This window comes from Trachurus japonicus, chromosome 16 (assembly GCF_045865225.1).
Source record: "Trachurus japonicus isolate A0001 chromosome 16, Traja_1.0".
Lineage (NCBI taxonomy): Eukaryota > Metazoa > Chordata > Actinopteri > Carangiformes > Carangidae > Trachurus > Trachurus japonicus.
The window spans coordinates 31,788,260-31,810,758 of NC_140922.1; the positions used below are offsets into that span (position 1 = coordinate 31,788,260).

Genomic DNA, 22,499 nt, shown 5'->3' on the forward strand with positions numbered 1-22,499 from the left:
TAATCAACAGAACAAAATGGTAAAATGTATATTCTGTTGTGGATTTATCCACATTTAGTGCTCTAGTGAGCATGTAGGGCAGCAGGATTGTGTGTGTGTGTGTGTGTGTGTGTGTGTGTGTGTGTGTGTGTGTGTGTGTGTGTGTCTGAGTCAAAATAAACAACAAAGTGTGTGTGTGTTCATGCTTATGAAGAAATATGTCACCTGGTGCAAGAGTGTGGCTCACTCATGTATTTTTAATGACACAGTGCAGATAGTAGGAACATTCATTGTTTGTTTGATACAGAATATAGAAATATAAAATATAATATGTTCCTCAGGAGAGGGGATTAGAAAAGGCACATATGGGTCATTTCAAGTTGTTGGAAAAAGTGAGTTCAATCACATTTGACCTGATGACATGGCACTAGAGAAAAGAGGTCCATCCTCAAGGGAAAATGAATGGGTTCACTCTGTTTTTTTTTATCAAGCTCCTACTACTTATAAATTTGCAGATGATTAAACGTTTTGGCAAGGAATTAATTCCTTTATCATTAAAGTAATTCTCATCAAAGTTCATAGTCATTTGTCCAGTGCTGCTCTCATTCAGTCAATTTATGAGAATATGGTGAAGAATTTATACCAAAATTTATTTTGATTATTCCCTTATTTTCAAACTACGATATGGAATTAGTTAAGAACTGAATCAATACTAGTTGTGTAGGATGATGACATATTTTTTCTTACAAGTAAAGCCAACTGTCTGTGAAACACCAAATGCTCAGGGGTTAAATTCTTTAGCGTCTTTCCTCTACTATGAAACTTGGCACGTTTCCCTCTCAACTATCTAGGCATTTAGCTGACACTCTTATCCACAGCCACTCACTCACAACGAGTGGCCTCACAGAGTGAATTGAAGAAAATTAAAACAGATACAATCTGCTTCGCTCTCCCTGTGAATACAACCTCTGTGTGACAACACACGGCACGCTGTTAACGGTCCACATTGAGTTACATTCACAGTTTAGCAATTTAGCTGACACTGTTATCCAGAGTTACTTACAATGAGAGCGAGAGCAGGAGTGAGTTTTATTTCTTAGATCTCTGACATAACAAAGCAAACATCAGTGCGTACAGGCAAATCAAATGAGGAGATAGCAGAGTGAAAGCTGGGGACTGAAATCAGAAAAGTATGTTCTTTTTTTTTTTTTATCAAGACAAACTAAACTCCATGTTCTTCAGATTAGGAATCTGCTGACAACGTCCTGTCCCAGCAAGTCCACATGAGGGCTGGAATATCTTGAATATTTGGAAAAACTACATAACAGGGACATGATTAGAAAGAACATTTTCTGTGATACGAATGTTATAGAGTAGAGTAGACCATCTCAGTAGAATCTGAGGTATTTTCAAATGTTCGCATTTAAATCAACTCCTTTCATAATAAACTCAACTACTGTAACACAAGCTAATGCATACATTTAATGATTTGAAAAGTTTTTATACCATATATAATCACATATAAATAACTGTAATGAATGTTTTTAGTTCAGTTAGCCACAAAGTTTGGTTTCATGACACATAGGGTCAGGGTGTTAGGGTTGGGATAAAGCAACACATAATCACAAGGAATTAAATAGGAAAAAAACGTTAAAATATGTGGAATTTCAGACAGATGTTTCTGCTGCAACTACTATGTAGGATTGGCTGCAAATTCATCATCTCAAAAATAAAATCCACTAAGTTGATATTTGATTTATCTTATTTAATATGAGCTACAACATGACTGAAGTATTACATTTAGGCTATTCATTTGGTGTGACTATAGGGTTAGCAGTGTGGCTAACCACAAACAGCAGAGGTTAGCATCTCGCTGTTGGAACAACAACCATCAGCTTTTAGGAGTTACGTGTAGTTTGCTAAGGAGATAGATTAATCATTTGCAGCAAAAAAATAACCCCAAATTAATGCTAATGTTTGTTGTTTTCTAACTTTTTTCAATCTTGCTTGTTTGTCGTTGGCCTTGAAGCAGTAAAACCAGTGAAAAATGTATTATCCATACCCTTTCTTTCTTTTCCATCTTTGTAGAGCTGTGTTTTTTTGAAAAGACAGAATCAATTTCCACCAGTGTCTTGTGAATATTTGCTCTCATCCACTTTACTTGGTTCAACTGATGAATTCAAGCAGTTTCTGTGTCTGTGCAATTTCCTGCTGACACTAGCTTTTATTCAAAATAATGAAAAAAGAAAAAGTGCAGTGCTCCACATCTTTTGTGGCTCACAGTTTTTCTTGGAAAACGTCCACCAGACAGTGTGAGTTAAATAAAAAGCCTCCATGAACTTCTTAACTACAGTGTCATATTATGCTTTATTCTTTTCATTCATGTTTTCATTGTGTTTGAAAATGAAGGTTTCAGATGGATTATGTCCCCAGTCGTCATCTCAATGCCAAATGACTTCCTGAAGACAGATTCCCCTCCTGCATGGATGTATAGCAATACATCATGATGACGGTTACCTAATGAACACACACACACACACACACACATGCAGAGGTCAGTGTGTCAGAGTAGTGACCGAGGTTAAGAGCAGGGAGAGGACGCTACAGTGTTCTTCCTCTTTTTTTTTTTAAATAGGGGGTTTGACACATCCTGTTATTCAGATAAATCACCTGCAGCCCAAGGAGACAGGGAACATGCTGACAAGACTGTGGATATCCTTCAGGCTGGACAGGGCGGCAGTGGCCTGGTTCAGCAGGAGGAAAGTGGGCGACCTACTGTGTCAGCAAATCTGTGTCTTCACCTTCAGTGTCGGTATGAACGAGGCTTAACTTAACCCCGTCCTTTGGCAGCTACGCCGAGGGGCTCGACCACCGGCCAGCAGTGTTGGGCAAGGTACATCCAAAATATAATACATTACATATTATTTGTTACTGTCATTTGAAAGTAACTAGTTACATTACAATATTACTGTCTCAGAATTGTAATGCGTTACACTACTTTTGTATTACTTTTCAGTTACTTTCACCAAAATAACAGCAGAAATATGACTGTAAAGTTGAGTTCATTGCAGCTGATAATACATTCAGTGGAGGGTGATGTAGCATAATGTGTAGGCCTCTGCAGCTACAAAAAACTACGTTTTGCGGGTAATCTACTAAGAGTAATGATATGAATTATGCTTTCCTTTTGTTTTATGTGTTCTTTTTGTAAATGTGAGAAACCTTCTATTATGTACTCTACTACTGCTGCGCTGATTATCACCTCCTTTTCAGGAGGAACCACCTCCTGATCAGATGCGGACACAGTCCCCGCGGCCGCTACTGATAAGTTTTCACACGTTTTTATGAAAATGTAGATTGTAACGGGTAAAATATTACCGAAATCTTATTTGTAATGCGTTATATTACCGCGTTACAGCAAATAGTAATACATTACTTTTGTAACGTGTTACTCCCAACACTGCCGGCCAATGATGACCCCAATTAATCAATTATCAGTGTTTGGCAGGAGACTAATGCAAATGGTGGCGAGCATCTTCAAAGAGCCATGGGTGAAATGCCAAAGGGTCCTTGGGTACCATACTGATATTTATTTTATATTTTAAAAATATTAATTTTTTTATATTAAGTATATTGCATTTAGGCTAAATTTAACATGCAGATTTCAGTATCAGATGTAATGTTTGAACTCATCTAGTTATCAGCTTTTCTCACATCATCCTCCAAACTGAGGGTCAACAGGAAGGGGCTAAACACAAGGTGATTTCCTGTGTTGTTTCCATCGTTACTCGTGCATTAAAATGTCATCTGCCACTTTGCAGGACCTTTTTTTTGTTGTTGTTTTTAATGGGTTCAATCTGGTGCTTGTGCAACTCCAGCTAGTTGTGAACTGGTGGAGTTTGTGTCCGAACCCAGACTCAGCCAAGTCTTTACCAGGATAATATTGATAACAGAAACACAGAAAAATAAACGAGGGAACCAAAGAAGGCAGAAACGTTTCATACCTGTGATAGTTCTTGAAGTCAGGGGAACAGGAAACAGGGCATGCAGAGTATTTATTACTCACCTGCATTGATTTGGTCTCTGATTGTATGGTCTCCAATCCATAATACACATTATCTCAAGACTTTTAACAGGTCAAGGCCTTTAACTTTATTATTGAGAGAAACCCAACAGTTCCCACAAAGGAGGAGGAGGAAAAACTCCAACAGAAAGTTCAGTTGGAGTCAAATACATACAAGTCTATAACTACTAGAAACACCCAACTTAAATATGTACTGCAATATAAATTCAACAGGAATTTAAATCCATATCAAATGTTTCATTTGTCCATGTGCATTAAAAACACAGAGTTTTGGTTTTGACAAATATGAATATGTGTTATACTGTCTCATAAAGATGCTTTGTTGATGACGATGAGTACATTTAGGTTTCCATTTCTTCACTGTTTCCATCTTTATCCCGATGTCTTCCTCAGGTACAGCTGCTGACAAAGTGACTGAAGGTTATTTCTTTTCGCGCAGACGATCGTCTTCATCCTTCTTCAGCGCTCCGTCAGCCTCCATCCTTACTGTGCCGGTTATATAACCTGTGTAATGTCACCTCAGGCCTCGGTGTTTTCAGTCTCAGTACTTTCTCCTCTGCTGAGCAGGGGGAATGAAAACAAAAGATGGAAGTGGAGATGCCAGCCGCTCTCTCTGCAGAAACCCCGCGTCACTCTGTGTATCTGAACTGTATTGAGTGATGGGAATGGATTGTGTTGCATTTCACCGCAGTTCTCCGGTGTTTTCTTTTAGTCTGAAATTGAATTTGGGTTTGTTGGCAACTACACAGGATCCAAACTCCGGTATATTTCACAGAGGGTGAAGATCTGTCTGTCAACAGAGGCCGTCTGGTGTCTGCAGCACAAATAGGTTCAATTTCATGTGCCAAGATTGTAAATGTGCTTTTTTTTTTCCTTATAAAACAGTTCAACAGTGGAAATAGTGTTATCTTGAATGTCACTGATATTGCTGACGAAAGGAAAAAAAAAAAAAAGATGAATATGCAGAGTTGTACAACAGGAGAGGGCAACGGGTTTACAAACCTAACTGGTCCCAGTTCAGAGAAACTTTCTCTTCAGGCATTTCATGGAGAACAGACGAGGTTTTGTTGAAATAGAAATCATTCTGGGAAACATAAAGAGACTAAAGAGCTTAAATTACAAGGGTCAAATGTCAGAGTCCATATCTTACTTTAACAGATCTCATGTGTTTATGAAATCTGTTTTAATGAAGATAAAACTACTACACAGTCATGTTTCATCTATGTGGCACTTAGACATTAAATAAAACTCTTTCCTCCTCGACATGTAAGCTATATACATGCACGTTTGACATACATACATACATACAAGTCTATAACGAGCTCATCTACCATAATTATATTACATCTAATTCAATAAAATGTTCTTTGTGTCGATCATTAGGCAGCAGGATGATATTTTTAGAGAGTCTGAGAGAATAATGAATTTCCTTGGAAAGTCTGTGCTGAGAAATGAATGAATGTGTGGCACTGTGGTACATAGTAGTGATAGTATGGATCCTGTTGACTATCATGGTGAATATTTAGATAGTGTTATGTATCAGAATGGAGAACATCCCAACCCTGGACATCAAATCAGAAGCTAGTACTTCACAAGAGATAAAGAAAAGAGTAGATATGAGATAAATCTACGTATTATACAAAAGGTCAAGGTCAACAGCCTGAATCCATGGACTCATGGTTTTACGACCTAAAAAACATCTCAGTGTAGTTTCCATCTCCTCTCTGAGCTTCTCTCTGGAGCTCTAGTAAAACAACAGGTCGGTGTCAGCCTATCAGAATAGAGGAGGGTGTCTTCCAGCAAAAATTTATGTTTATAATAAAACATTGGGGTTAGGTCAAAGCTTTGCTAGCTTGGGTAAAATCATTTGCCTCCGTTTGGTTCACTCATCCGACCAATCCCGCTTCAGCCAGATGTTTGGACAGCCTGACTTGTATAAGCAGAAATGAATAGATAAATATATTAAATAATGAAATATGCAGGATTTTTACCTTAGCTATGCTACATTTTTTACAGCTTCCGAGTATTTGTGATGGTTAAATAAATGACTTTCAACTTCTCTACAGGGAGAACTTGTAAGATCAAAGCCTTCGACCCGGTGTCCCAGCTCTCGTCTCTGCGGCACATGACACAAATAACATTATCCACCGCTCCATGGATTGCATAGTTCCCCCTTAAAGCAGAAGTAAGCGGAATGTTTGTGTTAATATAAGTCTTAAAGTTATATCTTCCGACAGCAATCACTTCTATAGAGTGTTTGGTCCGAAACACGGGTCTGTCAGTCACTCTGCTCTGCTCTGAGCCGAGGAGAAAACTTTCCTTGTATCCTACAACCTTTATCCAATGAGGAGAGAGAACGGCATAAAGGGGCGGTCCTCTCTGTGTGTGCAGCCAAGGGATGCGCGTGAATGTGGTGACGTAGGGACGAGGGCGGGGACTGCTAACTCCATCGGCTGACAAGAAGTTAGCCAAAAAGACCGGATCGCTTAGCTTACTTCTGCTTTAATTAAACAGCTTCGGAGGATTTGTGATGGTTTCTGGTTTAAATAAATGACTTACAACTACAGAGGGAAAACCAACCTTGTAAGATCAAAGAAGACCCGGTGGTATCCCAGCTCTTGTCTCTCTGGCACTGTGACAGAAATAACATTATCCACTGCTCCATGGATTATTGCATAGTTGCATAGAAGTAATATTTTTCATCACTTTGTATTTTTTTAATTTTTTTATTTAACCTTTAATAATAATTAAAGAATAATCCCATTGAGATTCAGAATCTCTTTTGCAAGGGGGTCCTGGCCAAGAAAGCAGCACAGTACATCCACATCAAGTACACATTTGGACAACATCAACAAAACAAACATAAAAACAGCTAAAAAAGTAACAGCAAATCACATCAATACATTATAATCACCAGCTGCGTTCGGTGAGAGAACATGTGCATTCAGTAGTCAAATAGTCCTTGATCCTAGCTTTAAAATCTTCCATACTTGGGAGATAATCCAATTTAAGATGACTCTGTAATTTATACCAGGACGAGGGTGCAAATGCTTTGAAGGCACTTTCCCCAAAGACAGTCCGTGTATAATCAACTTATTGTGCATTTAGGTCTATTTAGACATTCAACTATCAATTTCTATCCATATTCTTATTTATTTATTTATCCTTTCTTTTGTCATTGATGATTGATTGATTGTCATTCATAAAGACAATCAACTAAAAAAAAAAAAAAAAAACTCAAGTCATTCAGTAGCCTACGTAGCTCCGCCGCTGCACGGCACTCCTCGGCCTCCGTAGCGGCCGCAGCCTCCTGGAGGGGGCGTTCCCGCTGAGAGGCAGCAGAGCTCCGGTCATTGGAGCTGCTGCTGCTGCTGCTGCTGCTGCTGCTCAGAGCGGAGGGAGAGAGGAGAGAGGACACACACACGGTGCTGCTGCTGCTGCTGCTGCTCGGCCGGGCCCCGTGGATGGATACATACAACATACAAAGAAACAACCGAACAAAACAGGATGTCCCTCTGCTTTTAAAATAATAAATAAAGTCGTGAATTAGCCTAATTTAAGGTGGTGGAAACAGAACAAACAAAACAGGCGTCTGCTCTTGCTCCGTGAACCCAGCGGCTGAAGCAGCAGCGAGGTGTCCGGCGGAGACAGATCAGATGCGCCCGCTCGGTGTCGGTCTGTAGGTTAGTGCGTCTTTGTTCCGCGGTGACATCCTCCAAGTCCGAGTCCTCCACCACCACCAGCTGCACCATGGAGCATCCGGAGAGGGAGCACCGGTCTGACGACGAGCCGGAGTACGAGGACGAGGAGGTGGACCCCAGAGTCCAGGTAGGTAACCGATGCTTGTTGCTGCTGGTATCGATCTGTGTTTTGTTTTTTTTAATCGATAATGTTTTCATTGTGGAGCTGGCTACGCGTTTGCAGGAGCAGCAACAGCAGGGAACAAAGTGCTGCAGCTGCTGCGTGGCCCTCAATACAAGTTCACTTTACATGTTGTATTTACAATTTACAATCAAATGATGGTGCAATTTATAAAAAACGATTTATTAAGAGATGCGTTGATAAGAAATGCAGAGATTAAAGTAAAGTTCCAGTGTTTCACCAGAAATAATGAGCCAAATCAACAGTGAAAATGATGATTAGTGGAATTTAACCAGCTGCATCTGATGTTCAGTCCATTGATTAAGTGTTAAAGGCTACTTTCTCAGTTAATCAATTAGGCTAATTACGGTATTTGATCTGCAGAAGCTGCAGTCAAATGATGCAGTTTCTTATTGCAACATTAAAAACAAATGCAATAAAGCTGCTTCACATTTGATCTGTTTGCTTCAAAGATGGTTAAAAGATGAGCAAAAATACTTGCAGATTAATTTTCCATCTATCAGCTGACAGAGTGATCATTCAATAATCAATAATGCTGATGCACAGTAAACAGCTGTTAAGAAGTTTTCTTGCAGTGGCTCCACTATTAACTTCATTGTAAACAGTCAATGTCACGCCACTGAACTCAGACTAGAAACCAGATTTCTTCATGCTGATAATCAATTACATTATTTCCAATATCTGTTAACTAGTTTTTCTGTGTCTGGGTGTTTCCCTCTTTTCTCTCTTGTGGCTATTTTAAAACACTGGTTGTTGGTCAGTAGTAGAGTTTTTTTTAGTCTATTAAGTGATTAGTCTTTTCATGGAAGAATAATAACCCAACGCTCTCTGACTCCAGCCTGTCAGACAAGACCATTTTCATGACAGTAACTGAATGTTTTTAGGCAGTTTTGGTTGAAACTATAAAAAACTTAAAAAGAAACAGAACACAATGATTTGCAAAAGATTTAAAACCTGTGTTTAATTGAAAATGGCACGAAGACAAAATATCAAATGTTGTTGTTGTTGTTGTTGGAACAGTGGCAACAAAAGGCTGGAGCAGATGTTAAAATGCTGGTGGAGCATCACACAGTTAATTGGGTTACCTGGCAGCGGGTCAGGGAGATGATTGGGTATGAAAGGAGCATCTGAGGAGGATTACACCACTGGGTGTGTGTGCAACAATTTAGGATGCTTGTGTTTAACAGTGTGGAGAATTTGTGGATTTGACTAACAAGTTATTCATCATCTAAAACTATTGATGAGTCCAGAAGTCCAGTGGTGGACAGTAACGGAGTAAATTTACTTGAGTACTGTACTTAAGTAGCCTACATATCCAGAGGATTTGTACTTTACTTGAGTATTAGATTTCTTTGGTACTTATTACTCTTACTTGAATACATTTCCAAGACAAATATTTTTTACTCAAGTTAATTTCTAGGAAGGCTGAAAAATACTCGTTACTTTCAGGTCTGCTCTTTTTTTTTTTCTAAAATCCTATTGGACACAAGCTGTGTTTGTCAGAGAAGGAAACCCTAACCCCTAAAAGCAGCACATCAGTGCAGCTGCTTTCAAAGAGTTCATTCTCACAAACAAGAGTTAAAAGCTCCTTACATTCATTTAGAAAAAAATATAGTAATTCATTGATGTGAAAAATAAGAAATTTTCTCTTACTCTTAGTTTTACTTAAAGTAAATTTAAAAGCATGTACTTTTGGATACTTCAGTACCTTTAAAAGCAAGTACTTTTTTACTCTTACTCGGGTAACATGTCGACTGAGCTACTTTTACTTGTAACGGTAGTTAGTAGTATTTGTACTGGGGTGGAGTACTCCGTCCAACTCTGCAGAAGTCTAATGTAAACATGAACCTTGGTTTAAAGTGTTAAAGTGTTTCTTCCTCTCTCCCTCCTCTCCTCTCCTCCAGGGCGAGCTGGAGAAACTCAACCAATCGACCGACGATATCAACAGATGTGAGACGGAGCTGGAGGTGAGTCGGGGTTCGGTCTGTTTGCAGGTTCTGTGTGTGCGCTCGTGCAGGATTTCGGGTGTCCGAGCGTGTAATCAGTCTTGTGTAAACGCTGTCAGCAGATTCCCCGCTCCGCTAGTAGACAAACTTTATTTTGAAGAAGCCACTGTGCACATGCAGCAGTTCTTCTCTCACCGGGTCACAGTTCCACCTTTGCTCCGTCTTCAGGTCAAACTGTTTTTTTTTTATTAAGTTGACATTCTGCTCCATCAGCAGGAGGTTTTGTGCTACTTGAGTTTTACTGACGGCTGTATCCGGAGGAATGTGCAGCTGGAGTGGACGCTGAACCTTTGGGGCGTCACGGCAGCGATGCTCTGCAGAGACAAGACCATCGCCTGCTCGTTGCATAACTGATCTTTGAGACCCATTAAAGTGCAGTAAAAAGCTGATGGCTCACATGAATGTAGGTCAGAAACATGTGTGCAGCTTTATGGAGGTGGAAGTCCAAACTGCTGTCACACACAGACAGACAGACAGACGTGGAGTCGGTCAGAGAGATGAGAGGTGAACGAGTTCAGTTTGAAGCGTTTTATCTTTAAGGATCACTGTCGGCCTGAGATTAACCACTTTGTTTCTGCGCATTTGAATGCACCAGACACACTTGACATAAACTCAGGTCTCAGGGGAACTTGCACCAAGGTGTGACGCTACTTTACTGACGTCCTGATGAGTTGAGACGTCTGTTTTAGTCAGGCCGGCCCAAATGAAGCACACAACAGCCGGGTTTCATTCCCATCGTCACAGCTTAAACAATTCGTGACAGACTCTGTCATTTGCTGCAATGTTTGTCTTTTTTTGTGTCAGAAACAGCAAAATATTTGACTCAACCTTGTGACCAGCAACACAATCAACCCTCCCTTCCTCTGAAAGCAGAACAGGACAGGGAAGAGCTGATCAACAACAAACAAAAACTGAAAACTGGACCATCGGACTGACGTCAGCAGAGTAGGTGGAGGTCAGGAGAGTTTCTGCAGCCGAGGTCTTCATTAAGAGATTAGACTCCTCTAAAGCTTTTCTATACGCGAATGTCCAGTCAGCGTTTCCTCCAGCAGCTGGTCCGAGGATCTCAGAGATCTGAGGATGGACTTGGATATGAGATCCGTTAGACGTACGTCTGTGTAAAGCCTTAAAAAACAAGTAAAAGATCCTTGAACTCACCGTCGCTGTCTAAAAATATCAGGTGGGATGAGAGATGTGAAGTCAGATGATCTGAGATCAGTTCCCTGCTGTGATTTTCTATGTTTAGCGGAACTGTTGACACCAGCAGCAGCAGCAGCAGGAAATAAGATGTGAAAGCAGAAAAAAAACCAAGTTACAGTAAATGAGGCTCATTTTATTTTACCCATAACCACATCACAGGTGGATGATGTTGGCAGCATCGTGACCAGTTCCCCCTCACTTCCCTCAGTCCTCCTTTTTAGACCTATAGAGAGCCGAAGCGGAAGCAGGAAGTAACGGCGCCATGGGTCCTCAATTCGAAAAAAGTCTCCATACAAATGAACGGGAGTCCAAGTTTTATTTCGTGGTCCGTTTGAATTGTGCCATGACAAAAAAATATGTCCTCTACCTGTTTAAAACATCACGTTTCATGCCGAGAAATCACCAGTTTATCGTAAAACGGCAACAGAAGAATGTATTTTGTGTGACGACGCTCTGCGGACTACAGATCTGTGTCCCACAAAAAATACGTCACCAACTGACACAGGAAAGAGCGACATTTGGTGACGTCACCTACGAGACCTGTAGTCTTTCTGGTTACGCACTCTCGGAATTTTATTTTACAATGGGTTTACAACAAACTGCTGATTTCTCGGCATGAAACGTGATGTTTTAAACAGGTAGAGGACATATTTTTTTGTCATGGCACAATTCAAACGGACCACGAAATAAAACTGTTCATTTGTATGGAGACTTTTTTCGAATTGAGGACCCATGGCGCCGTTACTTCCTGCTTCCGCTTCGGCTCTCTATACCTGGAGTCCTCATTGAAAACCATCGTGGTCACTGATTGGCTGAGCAACAGTTTGATCCGCATCACTGACCCTGGTTCTGTTGAACCTGTTTGCGTCTCTCCTGTCGGTTCACGACCTCGTGCCCCGATGCCACGTCAACATCGACTCTGTGTTGAATCTTGAACCTTGACTGATTTTTGTGTTTTTGCCGTAAATCGGGTCATGTTGTTGTTGTTGTTGTTGTTGTTGTTGTTGTTTTCACGTCGGACAAAGACGCCTCCTGTCAGAGGAACAAAACATCAGATGGTTGATGTTTCTCCTGAACTTTTTGAGGGGAGTCGTGATTGAGTGTTGAGGATCAGAGCAGATCGCTATCTCCTGATTGACGACTGTTTGTCGTCACTCAACAACACGGGGAAATCCCCTGGTATCACAGCTGTGTGCTTACAGAAGGATTCGTTCCAAACGTCAGATACAGAATTGGAGAAAAGATTCAGTCTCTAGTTTGGAGCTGAAACTTCAAGATGATAAAGTGATTAATGATCCGTCCAACGGCTGCAGTGCTTATTTCTGCAGGGTTGTGACAGGGTTAATAGAGGGCGAGGGCGGGGTTCACACAACATCACACGCTCACATTCACACCTACGAGCACTTTTAGATAAGATAAGACTCTATTAATCCCTCAGTGGGTAAAATTTACATCATGAATCAACAGCTCGAGCTCAAACTGGTAGAAAAAATAATCATGAATGAATAAGTATCAAGGAAAAGCAGAATAAAATCAGAAGTCGAAGCAGAAATGGCAAAAACTGCTGTTTCCACCTCATCAAATCTAAATATTATTATGAGCAAAATTACAATGAGTATTTTTAGGCAAGTTGATGAATGTAGAATTTAATTGGCGACTTTATATATGACTGAAATCATCATTAGTTGCAGCTCAACTAACAGCACAACACAGACCAAGTCTTTATGGCCCTTAACGTGACCTTGACTTCAACAATCAGTCATTGACACATTATGACATTTTCCATTTGGCCTCCTTCAGCTCTAAGTTCATAACCTAGACTAATCAGCTGAGCAGTAATTAAGTGGAAAATATTATAAAGATGCAAAAAAAAAAAAAATCTCAGCTGTGAATATTTGCTTTGATGCTGTTGGACTTTAACATAAACTAAATGAGTATCAGACTAATCGATGATGGGAGTGATATTTATTTACTGAAGTCCTCAGAAGGAGGAAAGAGACACAGATGCTCCTCATCGTCTCAGTACTTTGATGGCAGATAATTCCTGTAATCGTCTGTTTTCCCTCTGCTCGTCGCGTAAACATGATGCAAAGTGTTCAAATCCTGCCTCGGTCTCTGCCAGAGTGAATATTTACCTTTTTAGAAACGTTTCCAGATTTTTCCACTCGAGCGTTTGAGATGAGCAGCTCTGTGTGAGCGTCCTGTTGACAGATGGAAACAACAAGCAGCTGTTTGATCGCCACATTCAGACTGAGACCAGAGTAATAATGAGGTGCATGTTATGACAAACTCACCACCTCCACAACAAAGGAGTGGACGAGATTTAATTTAATAGACGTGAGTGACGCCTCGGGGCTCGAAGGTGTTGACAAGGTGAAGCAGCTCAGTGTGAATGTCCAGCCCTGCAGTCAGCAGCATCACAGAGACGGAGCTGAGGATGGAGACTTTGGGCCTGTCCCGATTCTCCCCCTAGCCCTAAATATTTGCCCTAACCCTATATTTTGCGTGTTCACATGTAGGGTTAGGGTGTCCCATTACTTTAGGGAGCAAAGGGAAGTGCGATTTTGCCCTTAAAATCAGCCCTCAAAATGTAGTGAGGTCCGATGCGGGCTTAAAACGAAGTGGAAAATGAAATTACCCGTTGTCACACTCGATCGCCGTTTAGACAAATCTGAAATGCTTGAAGAAACATTACTATTTCTCTCTGTGTGAAATAGCTGCCGCCGTTAGCTTTGCTGCGGCCGTTAGCTTTGCTACCGCCGTTAGCTTAGCTACCGCCGTTAGCTTTGCTGCTGCCGTTAGCTGTCCCAGTCAGCTGCAGCCACTGATGCGACACCGTGATTCCCCCAATAAATACCACACATAGCGACACAAAACACACACACAGAGAAATAGTAATGTTTCTTCAAGCATTTCAGATTTGTCTAAACGGCGATCGAGCGTGACAACGGGTAATTTCATCTTCCACTTCGTTTTAAGCCCGCATCGGACCTCACTACATTTTAAGGGCTGATTTTAAGGGCAAAATCGTACTTCCCCTTGTTCCCTAGAGTAATGGGACACCCTAACCCTACACGTGAACGCGCAAAATATAGGGTTAGGGCAAATATTTAGGGCTAGGGGGAGAATTGGGACAGGCCCTTTATAACCTCTTTACATTTCTCCTCCGTCAGTGTTTGTTCCACTGAAATGAAACCATGACTTCCAGGTTTTTATTCGAGAGCCTTCACACCCACATCCGACTGAGTGTGTGGAAACTGCGCCGGCCGGTCACCAGGGTCAAAAAGTGTCACGACTTCTCCCCTTCAAATCTGAGCGTCAGCACTTTTAACCTCCCAACTGTGTGGCTTCCTTCTTTGTGTCCTCGAGGGAAGTTTGGTTCAGTGCTGAAGGAGGAGGAAGAGTGAGCTGGTGAGACACATCAGTCACCACTCAGCTCTGAGGTGAAGGTCATGAAGAAGCATAGATCCTTCACTGCAAAAACATATTTTTTGCCCGAGCCTTTTCCATGTATTGCTAGAATTTCCGTCGGAAGTCGCTGAACTGGAATCTCAGGTATCAAAAAAGTTTGGTATCTCTTATTTGATATCTTGGAGATGAGAGAATAATCAGTCCCAAAATTGTCTAATTGATATAGTAGGATAATTAGTGGGTTCACCCAAGTGTTGACATGGAAGTCGAGGCCCATTTCATTTCATTTCATTTTTGGTTTATTCCATTCATGGTATACATTCTTCACAAGGTTGCACAAAATTACATAATGTACACATTGTCACCATGAATGAAAAGGAGCAGGATAAAGAAAACGTATAATACCTGCCCCTCTCTGTTGTTATAATTACATTGGCTTACTTCAACACCAATATTATACCCTATTTCAAAATATTAAAGATGATGAAACATAGTTGTGACAAGAAAACAAACAAAACACCACTCTTCTATCTATCTTTTTCTCTTTCTCCTTCTTCTTTTTTGTAGATGCTTATCTTTTCTTTTTTAAACATTTTCTTAAACTGAGACATACTTGTACAATTTTTCAATTCCTTGCTTTGTGAATGCCATAATTTTACACCTGCAACAGAAATACACATTTGTTTTGCAAATGTATGTTTAAAATCAAGCTTCAGTCTGTTGTCCCCTCCCTCCAGTTTGAACAAGTTTTGTAATGATCTGTTCTTTGCTTTAAACATTATTTTTAAGGTCTGAAGTTCTATTATATCGGCCATTTTCAATTAACCTGCAGAAATAAATAATCTGAGGGTTCTCTATTCTCGATTCAAACTGTTATCTGCTGCAGAGTCATGTGACCTGGGTGTGGATGCAGATGAACGCTTGTTAGCTGGTTCTGAGTGGATTCTTTTGGACCAATGATTAAGGGGCTGTTGAGAGCCGATTCATACAGTATCTTAGTGAACCAATGTGATCCCATTATTGGTGTGTTTTTGAGCATAGAGGGATAAATAAGGCCGAGTTTTCTTTAGAGACAAATGTCATGAGTTTTTAAAGGTCGACAAATTAACTTTGAATCATTGTTGTTGAGCAGCTGAAATTGAATTCAGCCTCCGATCCAGTTCAGGCCAGAACTTGGCTGCCATGGCTTTAGTGCTACAGCAACACACACATGTAGAGTTTGCGTTGATAACACTGGCCGATCTGACACTCTCAGAGTCTGAAACAACGGCTTCCTCACATCAGACAGAAGCAGAGAAAAGCTGCTTCTCCTTTTGAGCCTGAGTTGCTGCAGGGAGTTTTTCTCTATCGGCTCTACCAGGCTGGGAAATTAACATCAGCTGCATTCAGTGGTTGAAAAGGCAGATTCAAACTGCAAAAGGTTATTGAAAATTAATTTGATGGCTATGCACACAAGGTCATACAAATTCAGTTTTTGTCTACATATAAAAAAGACAGAGACAAAAGGTAAAAGTCAGAATCCCTGTCGGGTATGTGGAACAAAGACAGGTCTTGTATCATAGCACAGATGGTTAAACCTACTGTTCTATGGCAAAAACCCAACACCGTTGACTATAGAGGCTAAAAACAGAACAGTTACCTGGATTAGTATTAAAAAAAAGTAGGATTTTTATTTTCTTTTTGTGTTTTAAAACAATATTTTCCACTTCCCTTTAAGAAAGTGACCAGAGGCTGAGGACAAACATGAGTTTGGATTAATGAGTTCAGCTCAGTCCCTGAAAGGACAGAGCTGCTGACGTTGGACCAGTGGAACCTGAGACGCCTCATAATAATGTAGTTATTTAATATTCAATAATAAGATCTGTGGTAATTGTGGCAGATAAACACAGAGGTTACTCAGTCTTCCCTTCTTCTTTTGCATGTCATTTTAATTTAGAAAGATGTTTTATGTACGACCAGCCAGTGCCAGGGTCCCATCAGCTCATCAGCTGAGAAATTCAAAGCTTGACTGAGCTGCCATGTCTAGTTCAATGTTCAGCTGTGATTAGAGGGTCGAATTCTCTGCTCATTAATTACATTAATTAGTTGTAAAGTTCATGCAGTCTTGAAGGAACATGCATAAAGTTTTTTTTTCTTATCTGGACCTCAGTGGAATCTCTTTCATCCTCCACCACGTTTTAATGAGGATGAACTAGAGCTTCCAGAGGTCGTCAGACCCAGTAACCCAGATGTTTTATCTGCGGGGAGGGGAGCGTGGCACAGCAGTGAGTCGTTCCAGTGGTTATTTAATGCTCCACTGAGAAACATTAACAGACTGGAGTAAAAGTATTGACCTGGTCTTTGTGGATGAAGACGTGAGACGAAAATCACCTTCTGTAGATTCACAGTCAAACTGAAAGTTGACCTAAAGGTTATTTTCAGCGGTGTCTCTCTCAGTCTGAGAAGAATAAACAAGTGCCTTTTTTTCTGTAAGAACATGAAGCACTGCAGCTGCGTCCAGGTCGGCTTTATTTATTCTTCCACCTCCACAACATGTTCCTGCCTTTTCTGTTTATTTACTAGCACTGTTCCATTATGCATGAGCTTCTTATCTGCAGAAACTTCAGCAGCGTCCTTCGGTCTGGTTGTTTCTCACCTTGGAGCTTTTGCTTCTGCTCGCTCTTAATTTGAAGATGTAAACCTTTTATCCCACCTTATTTCCGAACTGTTGCTGTCAAACACACTAGAGGTGCTAAGGAAGTCAAAATGTAGAGTTCATTTTGGGGAAGTTCACTCTGTACGTGACTTTGTGGACCTTTGTTTTATTTGTGCCAAGTCATAACGTACAGTGTGAGACTGTACAGTGTTTAAGGGAGAAACCCAACAGCTTTAGAAAATAAACCAAACTACAAACTTAAAACCCCTCATCATGTGTGCAGTGGTTGTTCTGAGCAGCTCTTATGTGATGATCTCACAGCAGCCGCACAGCTCTGAATCAGTGAAGGGGAATTTGTTGTAGCACAGCTTATAAGCTCAAAGGAACTCTGTCTTCACTGGAAACAAAGCAGACACTGCTCATTATTCATCACAGAAACCAATGTCTGTAAAAATGTTTTTATTCATTACAAGATTATACGAGAGCTCATCCAGAAACGCCGGCATTAGAGCTGCTTTACTGGTTTCCAGCAGCCCTGAGCTCCGTGTGCAGGGACAGGCTGCTCCGCTCAGCCCTAGAATTTACAACATACAAGAAGCAATTTGCAACACGAGCTTGTTTCCTCTTTTCTCATTTTGACAGATTTCAAAACAGTCCCCCACACTTAAGATTCATGCTTGTATCTGCACGGTGCAAGCAGCAGCAATCAGCAGCCGGAGAGAGACGAGGCGGGGGCCGGTAGTTGGTTATTTGCTTTGTTTTGTTTTGCCCTAACGAGCCACAGTCATGAGCAACACGTCCGTCTTAAGTTGCTGTTGCTAGGTGAAGCGATGAGTCGTTTTCCCATTGGTTGAAGAAATATGCAAATTTCAATACTTGTGTGTGAATCCACTAATAATAGCTGCACTGATCTTGTACATGCTTGCTGCCAGTTTTGTGGACATTTTTCTGTTTTTGCGGTGTCTCAGGTAGGTAGATAAACAAGAAGACGACCCACCCTAATGCAGTCTGTTTACTGAGCTGTGATTGGTCAGTTGTTTCTGCAATGAAAACACAACACCTCGCCTTAATAAGAAAGTTGTTTTTCCTTGATTGAAGGAAGGAATTTGAGGATTTGGCTTTGCCAGTAGCCTGTTTGCTTTACCCAACAGTCACTTTGGTACAATTTAAAGCCACTGGGTTAGAGATCGATTGCTTATCGTGACTTTACAGTAAGTGTCACATTTGACCTTATCTCAACATAAAATGTCAACAACAATCTCCTTAAACCAACAAACCAGATGGTTATGATATGTAGAGGTTGTGCCAATCCCTAAAAAGTTTAAGCGACCTGTTGGACGAGGAACATTGTCAGCATCTGAAATGGCAAATCCAATGACTTGTTGCAGTCATACTTCTTAAAACCCCTCTGTTATCCTGATCGATGATCACAAACTCTATCGAACAAACTCTTTGGGAGGTTGAGGACAACATCCAGCCCCTCCCTGTAGTTATTTAGGCTGTGAACGTTACAAAATAACGTTAGTGAAGTGGCTGCGTGGAGCGGAGCTGCTGTGAGATGAGCAGCTGAGTGACGGTGACAGTTGTGCCACCGTTTGATCCTCCGTCGCTCACGTCGTGAGGACGGGACAGCCTCACACATTTGTATACAATGTTTGTTTTTCCTCTCTTGATTTCTTATCGGCTCCGTTCAGTTTTTGCACTGTAGTGGCTATATGAAAACAAGAACTAGTGAGGGCACCACAAAAATTATTTTTTTATTTATTTAAACCTTTATTTTAACTCGTTGGTCACTGAGGTTTCCCTCATTTACAGGGACGACGAGTTTATTAAACACTGTAACGCCTGTGACAGTGATTACAGCTGTTGAGAGAAAAAAATCGGAATTGGGCCACTTGAACCGTGCAGTGTAAAGACAGCCTTAGTGCCATTTGAATGGTTGCATCAACCTTGCAACCGGATTGTTGCAGGGATCATAGCTGCAGTTGCAAGGATGCCACAAGAAGTTGGTTGTCCTGCCTTTTGTCTTCTATATTAATACAGACTGTGTTAAGACAACAGTTTTTTCCTTAAACTTGAGGGTAAGTTTGGGGACAGTGAAGTTTCAGAAAAGATCGAGCCCATTGCTGCCAAACATCCTCACCCTTACTTGTATAACTAACCCCGGTCAATGAGGAGACGAATTAATAAGGACCTTCCCCTGCACAGATTCATGACGTTCCTGGCTTGTTTTTCCACTTAGTGTTTTTGTTCTTATGCTTAGAAAGTTCTGTGCCCGTCATGCCAATTACAAGTCCGTGATGGAATTTAAGAGCCGAATCAGTCTTGAGAAATTCCCCTTGACAAGCACAGATAAAGGAACAAAGCTCTCACAGATGGAACAAAGTTTGCTTCGTACCAGTTAACATCATTATATCGGACATTATATCAGACATTAATTTCTTACAGGCAACCACAAACAGATTGGCTGGATTCTGCTTCCTAGTGTTTACTGGGACACTCATGTTTCTGGGAAAACTGATTAGATGATATCATCATTTAGACTTACCTATTAGTGAGTGTTATCTTGGAGTTCTTTACAGTAGAAACTTCAGTCCATAATGGCTGTTGCTGATTGCAGGCAGCAAATAGAGCAAGTTTCATTTCCTCAAGTTACGACTTTACAAGCAGCAACTAGGATGGAGATGAAGGGTCAAGAGGTACAACGCCCTGTCAACAGGTAAAACAAGTGTTCAGTGCAAAGTGAAATCAAGCACAAAAGAGTTGGAGAAACAAAATTGGATTTAAACTCAGAGTTGTGAAACAGTTATGAAATCCAGCTGTCCAACTGTCTCTGTAGAGTTTTTGTCAGTCCATCATGCGAAACTCTTTACATAACTCCATCCTTTCATCTCAGAGGCTCAGATGTGATTGAGGGACTTGGCACAGCCCTGGAATCGCCCAATTCATTTTAAGATTTCATTAGGTGTGTTTGTTGCAGATCCGGAGGGAATGATAGTATTCTCAAATATTTCCCTCTTGTTTGTTTGTGACTGAACGTTTTCTCTCTTTTCTGTCTTTTGATCAGGATGCAAGGCAGAAGTTCCGATCAGTGCTGGTGGAGGCCACGGTGAAGCTGGACGAACTGGTGAAGAAGATCGGAAAGGCCGTTGAGGAGTCCAAGCCTTACTGGGAGGCCCGCCGGTTGGCCAGACAGGTCAGTGTCCAATGCAGAGATGGATGGATGGATGGTTGAAACATATAGAACTCTTCATGGCAGGTCTCAAGTTGGTCTGGTCCACAGTTGTGACTTGGGTTCAATGTTTTCAACTTGTGATGACCCCAAGTCTCAGAAAAGTCCACCTTGGGAATGTGAAGGCTGAAATGATCACTAAAATGACAGGACCTGACCTTTTTTCTTTCAAATCTGGATTCCTCATGTTATATTAAGCTGTAAACATGTGTTTTGTATGACCAAGTTACTGTCTCATTTGTTTTTTTTTTAGTTGAGAGTTGGCCATTTTTTCTGTCAGGTTAATAGAGAGGTATTTCTTTAGCAGTTTTGGGTGGATGGATATTGTTTCAGCTAGTACTGTTGAACACAGTTGAGTTTGGCCTTTTAGTCTTTTTTTTTAGTTTACCTGCTGGTGTTTTACTGCTTTTAATTTTCAGTTGTCTTCAGTTTCTGTCTCATTAGTGTCCCTCCTTTGTGAAAACACTTGTCCGGCTCTTAGATGAGGCCTTTAGAGGTGAAAACACGATTCTCATGCATAGACTTTAATTGTTGTCAGTGTGGTTGATCAGTAAATGCAGAAATTAGACATAGCTTAAAATGGTAATGAGGGGAACTACACAATCATTTCAGACCACAGTCTCGCTTCCCTTTTTGTGTGTGATGTGTGTGTGTAAATAAAGAGGGAAGCAGCCACCTGCACATCTCGATAAGAGCCCACGCAGCTGTAAGAGCTCAGTCAGGAAGCATAGGCATCGCTTAAAAGGCTTCATTGTTTAGGTTTATCTCCTCCCTGCCTCATGATGTAGAGGAGCTATCTACTGTCTTCACGTTTCCACTTGGACATAAACATTCCCCATCAGTATTAGCTGCAATTTTCTGTTTTTGTGCTGAAAAACAGGTGGTGGTGAAAGAGTTTTCTGAGTGACGCTGCAGTCGGACTTCCCCTTCTTCAACTTAATGTCGGTTTTATCCCATTTAAACAACGATCACATGGGGATGTTCAGTGGGGCATTAACTCAATTTGTGGCCAAAGATAAAAAAAAAAAAAATCCTTGAAGGAACTTATATCATCCAGCCTCTTGTTGTCTTGTTTTTTTGCCTTTAACCCAACGAGACCTATCACAAAACCCAAATACTTAAAGTTAAATAGATCATCTTATCTGAAAGCATCTGTGGCATTTGGGGTTTTAAAAGTGGATCAACTAACCAATCTCGTTAGCATGAATGCTGTCTGGTGACACAGTCATCATCAGATACCAAGCCTTCCATGGGAGAAATCCGGCTTACAGTGTGTTAAAATCAACACAAATCTACTGATCAATTATGACTCAAAACCATAAAGAAATATCATATACATTGTGAAATGATGGTGATAAACATTTGTTGCTTGTTGTTTGACTGTGTTGGTTTCTGGGGAACTGAGATGAGGATGTACAGCATGTGATAGTTGTACTTCCCTTCACCTGTCAGCTCACCTGCTTTTATTTCTGTCTCGTCTAGACTTTTGCATTTACTTCTCGAGCATGTATCTGGAACAGCAAGATTTCAGCTGGATTTTTTTTCTCCTGTGTACCTAGAAGGGTTGGTTTTGGTAGAAAAGTGCAGAAATGTGTTATAGAGTCAGAGCTGGGGATCAAAAAGATGACGGAGGGGAAAGGACGAGTTGAGGAGAATCGGAGATGATGCTCTGAGTTGAGGTGGAGTTCATGATTTCCTCCAGGGAGACGAAACATTTTACAGTTTGTACTCACACGCTCTCTGTTGCTCTGTAAGAGAAGCCATTCGAATGAGTTCCTGCTGAATACATTTGCGTAGTTCCTTCTTGTTACACTGCACCGTCCCTCTCTGCGTGACTAGCCTGACTAATTTAGCTCGACATTGGTTTGACAGGAAGAAGTCAGATCGCTGCTCGTCCCCTCATGCAGACGACCCACTTTTACCAACTTTGCCAAGTTAGAGACACTCTGCTGTAACTGGAACAAGGAAAGTCGTCCTTGCGTTGTGAAACATCTTCCCTGCTTAAAGGTCCTCAAGGAATACACCTACGAGCCGTAAAACTCCAGTTCTGAAGTCGATCTCAGCTTCAGT

General features: G+C 41.0%; 1 protein-coding gene across 1 annotated transcript in view; it reads left to right on the top strand.

Moving 5' to 3' along the window:
• The first annotated feature begins 7,452 nt into the window (after positions 1 to 7,452).
• The window catches only part of sh3bp5b (SH3-domain binding protein 5b (BTK-associated)), a 43,324-nt gene continuing 28,277 nt past the window's right edge, over positions 7,453 to 22,499 (top strand). The window contains exons 1-3 of the mRNA XM_085803061.1: positions 7,453 to 7,891; positions 9,850 to 9,912; positions 20,265 to 20,393. Coding sequence (XP_085659187.1) covers positions 7,814 to 7,891; positions 9,850 to 9,912; positions 20,265 to 20,393 — 270 coding nt within the window. The 5' untranslated portion in view covers positions 7,453 to 7,813. The remainder of the gene's footprint in view (positions 7,892 to 9,849; positions 9,913 to 20,264; positions 20,394 to 22,499) is intronic.